The sequence below is a fragment of the Sus scrofa genome, chromosome Y, assembly GCF_000003025.6.
Source record: "Sus scrofa isolate TJ Tabasco breed Duroc chromosome Y, Sscrofa11.1, whole genome shotgun sequence".
Lineage (NCBI taxonomy): Eukaryota > Metazoa > Chordata > Mammalia > Artiodactyla > Suidae > Sus > Sus scrofa.
In genome coordinates this window covers 39,573,654-39,591,252 of record NC_010462.3, presented here as the reverse complement: position 1 = coordinate 39,591,252, position 17,599 = coordinate 39,573,654, and the positions used below count along the sequence as shown (strand labels likewise).

At 35.9% G+C, this 17,599-nt stretch overlaps 1 protein-coding gene across 1 annotated transcript in view; it reads right to left on the bottom strand.

The window, feature by feature from the left end:
• Positions 1-9,000, bottom strand: part of LOC110257883 (lysine-specific demethylase 5D-like) — a 49,571-nt gene extending 40,571 nt beyond the window's left edge. Inside the window, 7 exon segments of the mRNA XM_021080883.1 lie at positions 4,085-4,216; positions 5,383-5,553; positions 5,993-6,115; positions 7,106-7,171; positions 7,173-7,184; positions 8,289-8,457; positions 8,582-9,000. Of these exon segments, the coding sequence (XP_020936542.1) occupies positions 4,085-4,216; positions 5,383-5,553; positions 5,993-6,115; positions 7,106-7,171; positions 7,173-7,184; positions 8,289-8,438 (654 nt within the window). The 5' untranslated portion in view covers positions 8,439-8,457; positions 8,582-9,000.

The window sequence follows — 17,599 nt, the reverse complement described above, 5'->3', positions numbered from 1 at the left end:
AGCTCTCTAAAGAGGGATCCTATTTGAGCCACAGTTGTGATCTACACCACAGCTGCAGCAATACCAGATCCTTTCAACCACTGTGCCAGGTTGGGGATTGATGTGTCCTGGCACTGCAGAGACACTATAAACCTCACTATACCACAGTGAGATCTCTCCCACCCTATTTACTGATAACATATTTTTATCTACGAATAAGGTATGATCAGGCAAGAACAAATAAATATAGACATCTAGGAGGTAATATCCTTCCTCAATTTTTGGAGGGTGGGGGGTGGGGAAGCTGTGACCATACCACATGGAAGTCCAGGGCCTAGGATCAAACTTGCACCAAAGCAATTACAAACCCAAACCCACTGTGCTATGAGGGAACCCCTCTCCATTTTTTTAATGCTACAAAGGAAATGAGAGTACTTGGGTACTTACTAGGCTAGTTAAGCTTAATTGCAAAAGGCACACTAAAGAATTCAATAAATAAACTGTGAATAAGCTCCTTTCAGCAACTGAGTTGAGGAAACAAATGGGAAAACAGGACTCCTCCTATTTTACTGTTTTGTTGGGAACTCAAATCATGAGTACTAACTCCTTTCTCTCAATGTAATCAAAGACCCACATGTCACAAAATACACACATCTTATATCATTTAAGTACATAGCTCTTTCTAGTAAAACTTTTAATCAACTATTTCAGTTTTTGCTCTACTTTTAAATATAATCTCTATTACATTTTTCCTTCCCAAATAAAGTCTGAGGTTTTATAAATTTTATTCTACATATACATGTAAACATGCATAATGTATTTTCTTGTTTTATTTCTAAAATAATTTACGCAGAAAATATGCAACATCACACCATCTATGACACACACAGGGTCAACTAGGGATAAAATGGTAGCAAAGATTATATCTCAGTGATCAGGCAGAAATGATTAAAAGATACAGAGGAATTTGGAGCTCAAAACAGAAGATACATCAACATATCTATCTGTCCTAGACCTTATTATTCTATTATAATGTCATGTCAAAGAAAATTTAACCTACTCATTTTAAATTTTCTATATTTTGACATCTTTCGATGGTTCTTCCTGACTAGGAAGATTGCATTTGCCAGGGCTAGCACATTTTTTAGAAGTATCAAATAACTTGTAGGTAAGTTTGCCCATCATATACAAACTAATTAATCCCATGTTTATACCTTCAACAATCTCCCTATGTGACATCCACAAAGACAGTCCTTCCTTTTCCCTAAATCAATCCCTGGCCTGATACCAAACAACTAGGAAAAAAGTCCCTATACCCTAAAGCCTACTGTGATCACAGCAATTAGCCAATCCAAAGGTGTTTATCCTACTGTGCCTTGCCTTTCCTAATTCAGTAAAGGCAGTGGCCTACGCCTTTCTCCATGCTCCCTTCTGCCTCCTCACAGACACTTACGTTTCCTCCTACGGCCCTGTATCACATGGTACTCCTCTTGTTTCTAGGACAGCTGTAACATCAAAACTTTTCTTTCAATTTTCTTCACATTGTCATTCAGGTATTTTTATAAACTAAAAATTGGGCACAATTGATTATTATTCACGTCTACCTCCATTGCATTCTGAAATATTAATAGAGTTAAAACAAGAGGGCATTCTTTATCCTTGACATATTTAGAGTTTTTGCCATTCAGTAATATAAAAAAAAATACACAGCTATTTTGTATATTCAATTTATAAGCTATTTTGGATTTTTCAATTTATAAGGCTAAACATTTAATTGATTATTCAGTATGGCTGGAATGCCCATTTAATTGATTATCCAGTGCTGCACTGGAAAGGAATCCGGCTAATATCCATGAGAATGAAGGTTCTATCCCTGGCCTTCAGTGGGTGGGGATCCTCAGGGGGTGGGGATCTGGTGTTGCTGTGAGCTGTAGTATAGGTCACAGACATGGCTGGAATCCCACATTGCTGTAGCTGTGACACAGGCTGGCAGTTGCAGCTCCAATTCAACCCCTAGCCTGGCAACTTCCATATGCTGCAGATACAGTACTAAGAAGCAAAAATTAAAAAAAAAAAAAATTAAATAGGGTCAATATAAAAAGTTTGAAGACAGGCTGTGTTTTTCAGAAATTTCCATCAGCTTTGGAGGCGTGGCACTCTTAGGTGTGTTATACATTTATAATTTTCCCTTATTTATATAGTTTATTTTATTGTATATTTATAGTAACAATAATTTATATCATTTTAGAAAATGAAACTTATATTTAAAATATAAAATACATATGAAAATATACATATTATATATTTATAATAATACAAAATATCATTAATTATATGATTTACACTACATACTATGACATACTATCTTAATGTCATACTACCTAGGTGACTGCTAGCAAGGCACATACCTTTTAAATGAGCTAATACTTGTTTTATAACATGAATTAACACACATAACTCTTAATCTTTTAGCTCTCTTACTATGAATTCCTATACAAACACTTATGCATGAAACGGAAAACGTCATCTATAAATCCTCACAATTTACCCCTAAAGAAATCTGTTTTCTTCTCTGATTTATGCAGAATTCATCTGTATAATCTTTCTGGTAATATTTTGGAAGTACAACCCCATTATGTCTTTTAGTAATCATACAATTTAAAAGAATTTTTAAAACTTTCCAGCAAAGTGGATAATTCCACTCTTAAGAAAAAAATGTCTATAGTGTCTGATTTTGAAAAATTGTTGCACTCTTTGGTTGGTGCTCAACTTTCAAATAAATGTATATGTTTCCGAGTTATTACATGTTCATTTCTTCTTGTTCAATTTTTCAGATAATTCTCACTATAAAGAACTAAAATTCTAGTGCAAAATTCACTTGAATTTCAATAACCTGAACAATACTATTTCTCATCTCTTCATTCTATAATCTAATGTTAAAATATTTTAACACTTAGAATTAGGATCACTGGAGTTCCCATTGTGGTGCAGCGGAAATGAATCTGACTAGGAACCATGAGGTTGTGGGTTCACTCCCTGGCCTTGCTCACTGGATTAAGGATCTGCTGCTGCTGTGAGCTGTGGTGTAGGTTACAGATGTGGCTTCGATCTGGTGTTGCTGTGGCTGTGGCCTAGGCCAGGAGCAACAGCTCTGTTAGACCCCTAGCCTAGGAACCTCCATATGCTGTGGGTGTGGCCCCAAAAAGACCAAAAAAAAAAAAAAAATAGGATCATTTATAAGAAGGATACATAACCTTACCCTAATTTAAGATATTTTAGAAGTAGAAACATGGAAATGTTATGAAAATGAATGCAAACATACAAAACAGGCTAAGCAAGGCAAGACAGTAAGATTCCTGTATATCATGTTTGACATCCTGAAAATTTTTCTAGCTAGGGAGAGACTGCCTTTCCCAGGCTACCAATTCTTCAAGATAGCAAAGCATTCAGTAGAAAACACACCTGTGAAATGCACACTAACCAATCCACAGTTACATCTCCCATGTTTGGCTCATGGACTCTAGGAAACAATACTTCTGTTTTAATACAAGGCCATATGCCAGGAAATTAGGAAATCACCCTGTAGATTAAAGCTCATCAGAATTGTTAACAAGCCAATCCTAACAGGTTAAACTGCCTTGCACTTCCTGTGGAAACCCCAATTAATGCTGTGGATTAGGCTCACCCCTCATTCCTGCCCCATGCTCGTGCTTTCTGCCGTGTCTCCTGAGTATAATGTATTTTTTTTTCCTGAGTCTTATGTCACTGCTTATGGCAGCATCTGACCATCTCATAAAAGAATACAGAAGGAAAACAAACAGGTCAAAAAACTGTACAGTATCTTCCTAAAAACCAACCCAAGACTGATAAAAGTAACCTCTAAAACATTAATTTGCTTCTAAAATGTGTAAAACGAAAACTGTCAAAACAATCACAACCCATACCCATGAAACAAAGTCAGTCATTCATTTTCAATTGATTCAACCATGAACCAGTTATAAGTTAAAAAAAAAAAAAAATGGAAGTCTTACAGAAATGAACTATCCCCAAAAGCAAGTCACAGATAAATTCCAGCACTTTTTGGAAGAAAAAAAGAGGTACTTACATCAGGCTGTAGTCTTTTTGCCCACCAACTACAGGTGAATTTGGAAGGCTGCACAGACTGTCTAAAGGGAATGCCGTGGGGTTTATACTCCTTGTCTTTTTCCTCACTGTCAAATGGATGAGTGTTACACTGCTGGGGGCAGGGGACAATGGAACATCAGGAATCAAGTCATACTCACAATCAGAAAATTACCAAGGAATTTCTTCATCTTAAATCTCTGGCAACAAAAGCTGTACTTCTAAATTATACAAACCTACCTCTTTTGTCCTTTGGGTTGACAGAATATATTATGAAAATACTCCTACATCTCTGTTTATGTATACAAAGACCCACAATCTCTTTAGTGAGACTGCTAGGTTTGAACCTGGAGTTTTACCCTTAATTTCTATATGCCTTGTGCAAATACAATGGACTTCCCTTTATGTTCTAATTCCCTTTTCTGACAAAGGGATAATAAAAAACCATCAAATCTAATATAAATGTGTTGATTAAATATGTTTATACACATAGATACATATAATTTTAAAAGCGCTTTGCAGATAAAAGAACCTATAAACATTATCTAAGATATCAAGCTAAATCAATTCTCACTGTTTGAATTAAGCTTAAGTAACATCAGCGTTTTATTCCTAAACTCTTTTTATGTGAACTACCCTCAAGAAGTTTAGCAAATTTGTAACTATTTCATGAGGAATAACTAAAATAAGAACTAATTTTAGAGTTCCTGTCACGGCTCAGTGGTTAACGAATCCAACTAGGAACCATGAGGTTGCGGGTTCAATCCTTGGCCTTGCTCAGTGGGTAGGGATCCGGCGTTGCCATGAACTGTGGTGTAGGTTGCATGAACGTGGCTTGGATCCCTGCATTGCTGTGGCTGTGGCATAGATCTAGAGCTCCAATTCGACCCCTAGCCTGGGAACCTCCATATGCCATGGGAGCGGCCCAAGAAATGGCAAAGACAAAAAAAAAAAAAAAAAAAGAACTAATTTTGTTTCACGTTTACTTTAACAACTTGATTATAAAAGGATCACAAATAGATACCAACGCTGTAATATGCAGGGAAGGAACAGTCCAGTTCCCAACTATCTAACCTAGAAGGTATAAACTTCTTCATACAGCTACAAAATACTTCACAAAACTAATTCTTTTATTTTTTTAATTGCATCTTTTAATTTTGTCAATGAACTTAAGATTCTTCAAACCTTGACTACTCATGAGAAAGTTCAACCCAAAAAAGCTAAAGTAAGAGCAAAAAGAACAAAACAACATAAGGCTTCAAACCAGCTTAGGGGCCTCACCACAAGGTTAGCTCCAGACTGAAACATTTCATAAGGGTAAATGATACGTTCATAGTGAGATCTTAAAAGGTAGCCAGTGTTTTTATCTGGTGGGTAGTAGAGGCGCTGCGCAACTCGGGCCCACCGACGGTCCTTGCAGATGGCTTCATAACCACCTTCCTCCACCACAATCTGAAAGGATAAAGGGTATGATTAATTGTGCACACACTGTAAACCTAAAAAACTGCAGTGAGGCTTAAAATACCCCCAATACTGGTCATTCTAGAACTCAAAGACTGGGTCAAGAAATGCTGGCAACACTAGATCCCAAGTGACACTTCAAACACCCAAAGCAAGGCTGTCATCTTTAAGACTGAGTCATAATCCACCTGCTTTAATATGGATTGGTACAGGAAGTCCCTTCAGAATAAAAATCTTCATGGAACAACTGGCTCTCCCTAAAACCTGGTTTCTCTATAATAACCTAATAATCACTACTGAGAGGGAAAAAATGTTGGCAGGCTTCATGTTCTCTCCATGGTGTCTACTCATCTTGATACAATGTTCAACCAGAGGGTCTCCAAAGGAAGGCTTTTTGCTGTTTTCTTTTTAAAAGCCAAAGTGTCCTTACCTTACTAAGGCTGTAGAGGTCTAAGATCCTCCGTTCCACACTGGGGATTTTTAATGAAGAACCTTGAATTTCCCAGAATTTTGCAATCTGGTCCAAATAGTTCAATTTCACTCTGGCCTGGGCCTAGAGAATAGACAGCCCTATGATATAGCCTTATTCCAACTTTGTTTCGGTGTGAAATGAATGAGCAAATATTATTCTGTGTTTTCCACAGCTTTCTGTGAGGCTGGAACCTGGCTACCATGCCTATCTATAAAAAGCCTAAATAAGCTCATTCTTTAAGCTGAGAGAGCAGTTCGGAAAATGATGCATTGGTGTCAAAATATTTCCTGTCTAAATTTAAAGCATTATCTCTGGGCTTAATGAGGACTGAATAAGACCATTACTTAGACTCAATCTAATATATTCCTCAAGATCCCCATCTAGCATCTGCAGAAACACAACTGAAGGTAATAAAACATTTTTCCTTTCTGTATCAAAAGTTTTGACATGAAACCAGTTTCTCAATTATCATTCTCTTATCCTAACTTATTCTGGAGTTTTCAGCCACTGACCACAATCAAAATTTTAATAGAAAAGAGAATCCCAAACCATTCATAAGTTTTCCAAAAATACTACTAAACTGAATGTACACACTCTTGACTATTTTAAAAACACAGCTTTCTTCTCCTACTTACTCTAATGCACTTCTAATTACAATCATAAATATACTACCTGCTTTAAGGTAGAAATTTAGGGAACCATATTTCTGTCCAAATTTTTGTTTCTGTAAAGAAATCAGGGAAAATCCAAAATGATAATATAGGGAGAAAAAACATGGGGAATTACAGTTTTTTAATGTGCATCATCTTTAAGAAGTTTAGTCATTGTCTTAGTAAGTTTAGTTTTAGACTAGTCTACAGCAAAAAATATGTCACTCATCTCCAGAAATTTAAAGTTCCCTTCATGTCCTGTTATTTTGCATACGACTTTCTCCAAGATCAGTATTTTGGGAAATAATGAAGCTGGTGTTAGAATCAAAAATGTATTCAATTTCAAAACCTAAGCTCTTAACTACATTAAAGTAAGACTGGAGTTCAGATTCCACTTTAAGAGAGTGACTTTCCATTTTACCTCTAGTTCACTTAGCCTCTGGATGCGTGGAGTAAATCTGAAGTTGTTCACTTCTACTGCAAAAGGGAGGCTGCCAGTCCTAGAAGAATCTGGCCATTACGGCAAAGCAAAGCATAAAGAAAAATTTGTTCGCAACATCATTATCTCTCCATTTTAAAACTGATTAAAATTTTCGACTGCAAAAGTTTCAAATTGTTCCTTCTTTAAGTTCAGATAACTGCAGGGGGGAAAAAAAGAGTTCTCTGTGGTATAACTCCTCCAAAAGAAGACAAAAAACAAAACAAAATCCCAAACTGCCACAATCTGAGGCATAAAAGCTGACTTTAAAACAAATAAGAGAGAAAAGTTATGAGAAAGATTGTTAATGAAATGAAGATAAAGCCAATATGGATAAGAAACTGTTTAGCTTTCAAGATCAGAACATTATGTTTTCCTATTCTTTGCAGTGTATCAAAGAAGAGTAGATAAATTACTACTATGGGGGGTGGGGGACAACATTCAAACAGAAAGAAAATAATGCTGTCAGGCTGAAGATGAACAGCATGTTGCACAGTAAGTGGACATATAACCTCGACATTGTGTTAGTTGTTTAGTATACACTGTTAATAAGCTATTTCAGTTTGCATACAGAATTCAGGCAAACAAAACAGCATTACAAATGTGCAGTTTTCTGTATACCATAGCAAGAGGGAAGGCCTCCAAACGAAATAAGAGCACTTTAACTGGTGGTAGGGAGTCACACTGGCTAGTATTTTAAAGTATCATTTTTACAGACATGGCACAAGATGCACCAGAAAATGAAAACCACGAAGGCCCGGTAGCATGAATTCACGTAACTTCTTAAGACCTTCAGTTACATCTGAAATACTTCTAAATACATTAAAACGTCCTTCAAGGCAAGTATAAAAGACAAATAGTACAAAAAGTCCTAATTTTCGCAAAGCCCAGAACCAAAATTTAATCGGCTCTTTTTGCTATTAAAATACATATTTATTAGTTCATGGGGTCTGCCAACAGTAAGTTTTCAGACTACATGTTTTGGTAAGACATTTACAACATAAAAAATTAGCAGCTACGTAGAGGATTCACTTAATTTTAAAGTAAGGGCTTGTTAACACAGCAAACTGACCCTGCGCTCAATATAAAAAGAACTTTCACTCTAAATTTTGCATCACAGGCTTACCGCGGGTGGGCGGATCTTGCAAATACCCGACTTCTCAGCGATGGGCCTGATTTTAGCGATGTAGCCAAGCGGGTCACTGAACTCTGTCCAGGTAGGCTCGAACACCGGGCACTCCGGAGGGGGGAGGAAGTTGTACGCGCCAGGTTCCATGTTCGTTCCGAAAGCTAATCTGTAAAATACGGTTTGGTATTTTTCCAATGTTGCATAGGTCCTTCCTAGGTAAAAGCTATCTCCCAAAGACACGTTATTTTCTTCCAAACTCCAGAGTTATTTTAACCTAAGTAGCCCCTTACCAATCGTCAACGCTGCGTTTTACAACCACCATCTTGGCCTCGAGCTTTTCCGGTTCCTCTACGTACTGTCTTACTCCGCGCACGAATTCTTCAGGCGTTGCGGTTATCTCCAAATCTTAAAGATGTTCTGAATGCCAAGAAAAAGTTTAGATTGGAGGAGTCATTTCACTACCATAAAGTCAACATGCGCTAGCCTCTTGGTGTGATATTAAAAAATTCAAAAATTTTAAAGGAAACAGCCAATTACCAGGAAAGCTGCCGGATCTTTTAAAATTGTCTCTGCTGCGCATGTTACGCCCGCGCATTAGCTGACAATGTCTGCAAGCAGGTTTTCTTTGGGAAGGATTTCTTCCAAAAATCCAACGCTATGCTCCGCCTTCTCCTTAACTCTGGAAACCCTGAGGACTGGAATGCGAGAACTAAAACATGTTTCTGGAACCTTAGTACATTATCAGTTACGTGTCTGACATTAGCTTAATAGGTAGTTAACCCGTAAACGATTTTACAGTGCTCAAACAGTATAAATTATCTTCATGAACATTGCTCAGTCACGACACGTCTTCTGCGCACATTTTTAACTACTGGATTTTTGCAAAAGGAATTTTTTTCCTTCATGACCAAAAAAAAAAAAAAAAAAAAAAACTCAAAGCCAGAAAAGAACTTCTAAATGTTTTCATAAAATTTTTACCAAATATGCGAATCCTAAAAGCTATTAAGGAAGACGCTCAACTAAAAAACGATTTCAAACACAAACTGAGATAATGTCTTTACCCCTTCGTTGCAGCACTTTAAACTATCCACCCTATCAACTGAAGGAAACATGACAAAAGTTCTTAAGACTGATATGTTTACAAAGAAATAAAAACTGGTTGCTTTCTCTTAAAGCACACAGACTTCTTGAAAAAAATACACTGACCAAGTATACAAGGGTACTGAATGCTAAAGAACAAATAAAATATCTTCTCCCATTTCTCAAATTAATCCTATATTGGTAAGGAAATATAACTGCAAACTCTCATTATAAACCTCTGAAAAGCCTAGTTTTAAGGGGTTCCTGAGATCACAAAAACCTGCCGCTTTTTTTTTTGTGTTACTCTTTCACTGGATAGCATTATTATGGTCAATTTTCTTTACAAACCTTTCTTTTTTCGCAATGAATTTTATTACATTTATAGTTGTATAATGATCATCACAACCCAATTTTATAGCATGTCCATCCCAAACCCCCAGCCCATCCCTCCACCCCCAACCTGTCTTCTCCAGAAACCTCAAGTTTTTCAAAGCATGTGAGTCAGCATTGTTCTGCAAAGAAGCACTATTCACAGTAAATTAAAAGGAGAATCAACCCACTAGCCCAACAAAAGATGGATGGAATGTTTTTAAATGTGCTCACAATAGAATATATAGGTCTAAAAAGGAATGTGCAGATACATGAATAAACCTCAAAAATATTATGCTAAGAGATGACTGGAACAAATGCACACTGTGAAAGTTATAAGCTAAGTTTTTATTTAGGGAAAAATTAGGACTATAGAACAGGAGGAAGCATTTCATGTAGCTCTGAAATACCACTCCAAAGAGGAAGTGGGGGAAGGTCAGTTCATACATGATTTTGATGGAGGGGGAAGTGACTGCAACCAAGCAATCATGCTGCTAGGGTCCTGAAGCTTTCTGCTAGTCACAAGGAGAAGATGTCACCATTTAGTGATTTTTCTAGGAACAAGATATAAGAATCTCTAAAATTTTTGCAAAACTATAGTATAATATTTCAGACAGGAAACTGATATGAATATAACCCACTTATTTTGTTGTTTCATATTTATTATATATATATATATTTAATTTTATTGGAATGTAGGTGATTTACAATGTTGTGTTAGTTTCAGATGTACAGCAAATTGATTCAATTATGTACATCATATATTATTCTTTTTAAGATTCTTTTCCCATATAGGTTATTAAACAATACTGAATACAATTCCATGTGCTATATTTAGATACGTGTTGGTTATCTATTTTATATGGGTAATTTGATAAAGATTGCACTGAATCTGTAGACTGCCTTGGGTATATAGTCATTTTAACAATATTGATTCTTCCAAATCAGGAACATGTTTTATATTGTCATCTTTGATTTCTTTCATTAATGTCTTATAGTTTTCAGAGTTTAGGTCTTTTCCTCTCTAGAAAGATTTGTTCCTAGGTGTATTATTAATTTTGCTGTGATGGTGCATAGGATTGTTTCATTAATTTCCCTTTCTCATCTTTCATGGTTAGTGCATAGGAATGCAAGAGATTTCTATGTATTAATTTTGTATCCTGAATTTTTACCAAATTCATGGATGAGCTCTAGTAGTTTTCCAATAGCATCTTTAGGTGTAGTATCATGTCATTTGCAAAGAATGACAGTTTTCATTTTTCTTTTCCAATTTGGATTCCTTTTATTCCTGATTGCCATGGCTAGAACTTCCAAAACTATGTTGAATGAAAGTGGCAAGACTGGACATCCTCGTCTTGTTCCTGATCTTAGAGGAAATGTTTTCAGCTTTTCACCATTGAGGATGATGTTAGATCTGGGTTTGTTATATCTGGCTTTTACTACATTGAGGTAGATTACCTCTCTGCTCACTTTCTGGAGAGTTTTTATCAGAAATGGGTGTTGAATCAAATAAATTCAGTTTTATCTTAAAATGGAAAATACAATTTCATGCTATATGGGTTTAATATGACTACAGAAAACTTGAAAGTTTTCAAAAATCTCTTAAAAGCTTATTTGTAAATGTTGTATGCAATGGCAATCTTTTCCTTCCTTTGTATTCTGTAGAAATGAGAAGAGTACTTGAATGTATGGTGTTTCTCAAGGTAGCCACCGATTTGCATATTACCTGTCTTGAAAAATTAAAAAAAAAATGCTCATGGAACACTTAAGGTATTTATAATATTAATATCAAATTCCATATTTGAAGAAAGCACATGAATACCATTCATTTTTTAAAGTGCTTGGAAATATATACAGCATTAGATAAAGGTAAACTCATAACATCTGCAATTCCTACAACATAACTCAGTTTAATGCAGTGAAGTCAACAGTATAACATCTCAGAATCAGAGATACTTGGCTTTTCTTCTACCTATAATAGTTACATAGTGACCAAGATAGGACCTTTCAGCCATTAATTTTTCATCTTTTTCACCCCCTTCTTTTACTTTTTAAGTGGAGCACAAGAGGCCATTTGCGTTATTGGATTTTTCTTTAGATTTATAGTCTGAAGCATCCTATAATAGGGAAAAAAAATTAGATAAAATAGATGCTGTCAATAAGGACTAAAAAAAGCACAACCTAGAAGCTGAAAATTATGTTTTCTTTCGGGACCTTACTGACCACTATTGCCTAGAAGACAAGACTCTTAAGTACCTCTGAGGAACTGCCCCAAAGGCATAAGGAAGGAGCCAAGATATATAGGATTTTTTTGCTGAAATGGAAAACAAAAAAAAAACCCAAAACCATTCAGTTGAACGTCAAACATTATTGTTAATAACAAATAGCTGTTTTAATTTAATGATTTTAGCACTTTTCCATGTTTGGGAAGATGCAAAGGCTAGAGTTCATTGAAATCTTTCTTTATCTGAGTCTTAACTACCTAGGGCCAGTTTCTTATTTTTCCCCATTCTGAATTCCCCTGAAAGCAGCTACAGTGTCTAATGACTTGATGGCAGCAACATACTTTGTTTACTGAGGTGGCAGGCTATATTTTTGTTTGTTTGTTTTTGGTCCCAGATAGAAATTGTTAGTTATTTACATCTAGTGTTTGAATGACAACAACAAAAATATTTTGAATTCCAAGAATTTATTTAATTTGGGGAGAACGAATAAAATTAAATACAAATTATTATAAGTTTATTCCTTAAATATTCATTTCAATGTACTTCCTGTTGTGGCTCAGTGGGTTAAGAACCTGACATAGTGTCTATGAGGCTGTGGATACAATCCTTGACCTTACTCAATGGGTAAGGCTCTGATGTTGTCCAACCCCACAAACTGCAGTGTCAGTCTCAAATGTATCTTGGATCCTGTGTTGCTGTGGCTGTGGTGTAGGCCAGCATCTGTATCTCTAACTTGATCCCTAACCTGAGAACTTCTATATGCTGCAAGCGTGGCCTTAAAATTTTAAATAAATAAATAATTAAAAAGGAAAAAGATTCATTTTGAGGTGGTGAATTTCAAATCCATGGTGTGGTGGTTGTCTAAGTTTTTTACCTTTTCAAGGCAAAGAGAGCTCTTGTCTATCATAAAATTAATAAAAGTTATATAAAAAGTTCTATGATGAAGTTTTAGGATGAAAAATAAATGTATGAAACCCAAAGTATATAAGCAATTGTAATAGTAGGAAAGAGAAGGACAGTGAGAGAAATATATCCAAAGGGAACAGAGAGGGAATAAATTATTTCCCTCTGGAATATGCCTAATGGAGTTGAGCACTATGGTAGGCTTTGAGGACAGAATAAATACTTAAATATTCAGCTACTGTATACAATCAGAACCCCCCCCAAATTACTTATTTTTTCATATTTAAAAGTTTTATTAAAATATAATTGACTTATAATGTTCTGGTAATTTCTGTTGTACAACAGTGATTCAGTTGCATATGTACACACAAGCACACACATGCATTCTCTTTCAGATTATGTTCCCATATAGATGATCACAGGATATTGGATAGAATTCCCTGTTCTAGACAGCAGGTCCCCATTGGCAATTATTCCATATACCTCAGTGTGCATGTGCCAATCCCAAACCACAATTTCATCCCTTCCCCCAATCTGTTCCATTTGGTAACCAAAAGTTTCTCAAAGTCTGTTTCTGTTCTACAAATAATTTCATTTGTATCTTTTTTTTTTAGATTCTATATATGTGATATCATATGCTTATCTTTTACTGTCTAATTTCATTTAGCATGATAAACTCTAAGTCCACCCATGTTTCTGCAAATGGCATTATTTCATTCTGATTTAGGCTGGGTAATATACCACTGTATTATGTACCACATCTTCTTTATCCATTCCTCTGCTGATGGACTTTTAGGATGATTCTATGTCTGTTCACGTGAATAATGCTGCTGTGACCATTGGGGTGCATGGATTTTTTCAAATTATGGTTTTCTCTGGATAGATGCCCAGAAGTGAGATTGCTGGATCAGTGTATTTTTTTGAGGAACTTCCATAGTTTTTCCTCCATACACTTTTGGTGCATTTGTTGCACTAATTTACATTCCCACCAATAGTGTAGGAGGGTTCTCTTTTCTCCACACTCTCTCTAGCATTTATTATTTGAAGACTTGTTGATAATGGCCATTCTGGCTGATATGAGGTGTTACCTCATAGTAGTTTGGGTTTGCATTTCTCTAATAATTAGTGTTGTAATATTAGATGATCCATATATCTCTTCTTTGGAGAACTGTCTATTTAGATCTTCTCCCCATTTTTTTTTTCTTTTGATTGGGTTTTTTTCCATATATCTCTTCTTTAGAGAACTCTATGTTTAGATCTTCTCCCCATTTTTTTTTTTTTGATTGGGATTTGTTGATTGGGTTTTTTGATTGGGTTGTTGTTGTTTTGACAATCAGCTACAGGAGATGTTGAATATTTTGGAGATAAGACCTTGTCAGTAGCTTCATTTGCAAATATTTTTCTCCCATTCTGTGTATTGTCTTTTCATTTTGGTTATAGTTTTCTTTGAGTGCAAACCTTCTAATTTTAATTAGGTCCCATTAGTCTATTTTTGTTTTTATGATCATTACTCTAGGAAGTGAATTTGAGAAGCTATTGCTGAAGTTTATTTCAGAGAATTTCAGCTGTGTTTTCTTCTGAGAGTATCATATTATCAGGCCTTACATTTAGATCTTTATTTCATTTCCAGTTTATTTTTCTATATGGTGTTAAGAAGTGTTCTAATTTCATTCTTTTACATGTAGCTGTCCAATTTTCCCAGCACCACTTGTTGAAGAGACAATCTTTTCTCCATTGCATATTCTTGCTTCCTTTGTCATAGATTAGTTGACCATAAATACTCAGGTTTAATTCTGGCCTTTCTATCCTGTTCCATTGATCTATGTCTATTTTAATGACAGTACCATACTGTTTTGATGTCTGTAGCTTTGTAGTATAGTCTTCAGTCAGGGAGCCTAATTCCTCCAGCTAAATTTTTCTTTCTCTGTGTTGGTTTGGCTATTTAGAATCTTTTGTGTTTCCATACAAATTTAAATTTTTCCTGTTATAGTTCTGTGAAAATGCCATTGGTAATTTGATAGGGATTTTGTTGAATCTGTAGATTGCCTTGCCTTGCCTATTATAGTCATTTTGATACTTACAGTTTTGATTGTAATGGCAAGCACTTGACTGCAGTTTTAAAAAAGGAACTATGTCAAGTTCTTATTTTCTTTTTGTCTTTTTTTTTTTTTTTTTTTCCGGTGGCGGAGGAGTCTGCACCTGCTGCATATGGAAGTTCCTACATCAGGGACTGAAACCAAGCCACAGCTGCGGAAATGCTGGATCCTCTAACATGCTGTGCCAGTCTGGGGATTGAACCTGCACCTCTGCATCAACCTGAGCTGCTGCACTGGGAATGTTAATCCACTGTGTCACAGCAGGAACCCCACAAAACTCCTATTTTATGATGTGTTTTTTAAAAAATAAAATTCTTGGCGATCCCATTGCTGTGCAGTGGAAATGAATCTGAGTAGGAACTGTGAGGTTGTGAGTTCAATCCCTGGCCTCGCTCAGTGGGTTAAGAATCTGGTGTTACCATGAACTGCAGTATAGGTTGCAGACATGGCTCAGATCCTGAATTGCTGTGGCTGTGGTGTAGGTCAGCAGATGTAGTTCCGATTCAACCCCTAGCCTGGGAAATTCCATATGCCACAGGTGTAGCCCTAAAAAAGCAATAAATAAAATAAAATAATTAAATTAAATTAAATTAAATTTTCATTACAGTAAAATTTAACAAGCATTTAATTCCACCACCAAAATTTATTTTTTTTCAACCAAAATTATAGTAATTCTCAACTATATTTTTGCTGTCATTTTTCATTTTGTGCTTACATTTAATGTTTCATCGTTCTGTAAATAAAGACATAGATACAAGAAAACATAAAGATATGGTAACAAAATTGTTTTGTTAGTAGCCCAGAGGCTACTTGAATGAGTACAATATTGAACACATCTACCTTCTCCTCAGAGCTTCCTAGTCCTTAAGACACAACAATATTGAAAGTAGGCCAATTAATAATCCTATTTCGGCCTCTATATGTTCAAGCAAAAAGTAGAATCACACATTTCTTACATAAATAAAAAGCTAGAAATGATTATGTTTAATGAGGAAGTCATCTTGAAAGCTGAAATAGGGTGAAAGCCAATCCTTTCATGCCAGTTACCCAAGCTATGAATGCAAAGGAAGATTTTTTGAAGGAAATTAAAAGTGCTACTCCAGTGAACACACACATAATAAGAAAGTAGAACAGCCTTTTTGCTGATAGGGAGAAAGTTTTAACAGTCTGGATAGAAGATCACAGCAGTCACAATAGTGTCCTAATTGTTTAGTTATTAGCCCAGAGGCTACTTGAATGAGTACATATTGGAAAAATAAACTAGACTGAATTTTATACACTGAAGATTTGTGAAAACTCAGTGCAGAGGAACCTTAACTCTCTTTGGCTAAGAGAGGTGAGCAAGCGGCAAAAGAGAAGTTTGGAGTTAGCAGACATTAGTTCATGAGATTTAAGGAAAGAAGCCACTTCCATAACATAAAAGTGCAATGTGGGGAGTTCCCGCTTTGGCTTAGCAGGTTAAGAACTTGACATAGTGCCTGTGAGGAGGCAGGTTCTGTCCCTGGCCTTGCTCAGTGTGTTAAGGATCTGGCATTGCCACAAGTGGCATAGCTCATAGATGCAGCCCAGATCCAGTGTTTTTTGGCTGTGGTGTAGGCCAGCCTCTGTAGCTCTGAATCTTCCCCAGCCTTGGAACTTCTGTATGCTGGGGTACAGCCCTAAAACAAACAAACAAGTGCAATGTGATGCAACAAGTGCTGATAAAAAGCTAAAGCAAGTTATGCAGAAGATCTAGCTAAGATTATTCAAGAAGGTGACTATGCAAAACAAGAAATATTCGTGTAGATGGAACAGCCTTCTTTGGAAAAAGATACCACGTATCTTCATATTTTAATGAGAGAAGAGATGTCAATGCCTGGCCTCAAATTTAAGAAGATAGGTTGACTTTCTCATTAGACTCTAGTGACTTTAAGTTGAAGTCGCCAGCTGGTGACTTTACATTGAAGCTAGTGCTCACTTACTATTCTGAAAATCCTAGGGCCCTGAAGAATTATGTTAAATCTACACTCTCTGCTCTATGAAATAGAACAAGAAATCCTGGATGACAGCACATCTATTATAAGAACATTTTTATTAAATGCTTTAGGCTCACACATAAGACCTACTGCTCAGAAAAAGAAACTGCTTTCAAAATATGCACCTGATCACCCAAGATCTGTGAGGAAGATATGCAATGAAATTCATTCAGTTTTGATGCCTGCTGAAACAACATCCATTCAGTAGTCCATGGATCAAGGAGAGTTTTGAATTTCAAATCCTACTATCAAAGAAATAAATTTTAAAAAGTTCAAACTCACACACACACACACACACACACACACACACATATATGCACACACACACACACACATATGTATGTATATATATAGGCACTGCCTCCTCACGGGCACTATGTCAGATTCTTTATAGAGCCATGAAAGGAATATATATATAAATTCCTTTCATGGCTCTGTATAAATCAAATTGAAAATTTTCTAGAAATAATTCATCATATTTGATGCAATTTTATGACTTTGGGGAAGAAAAACTAACAACATTCACAGGAGTTTGAAAGAAGTTTTTTCCTGGCCTCATGGAGGATTTTGAGGTGTTTAGGACTTCAACGGAAAAAGTAACTGCAGATGTGGTGGAAATG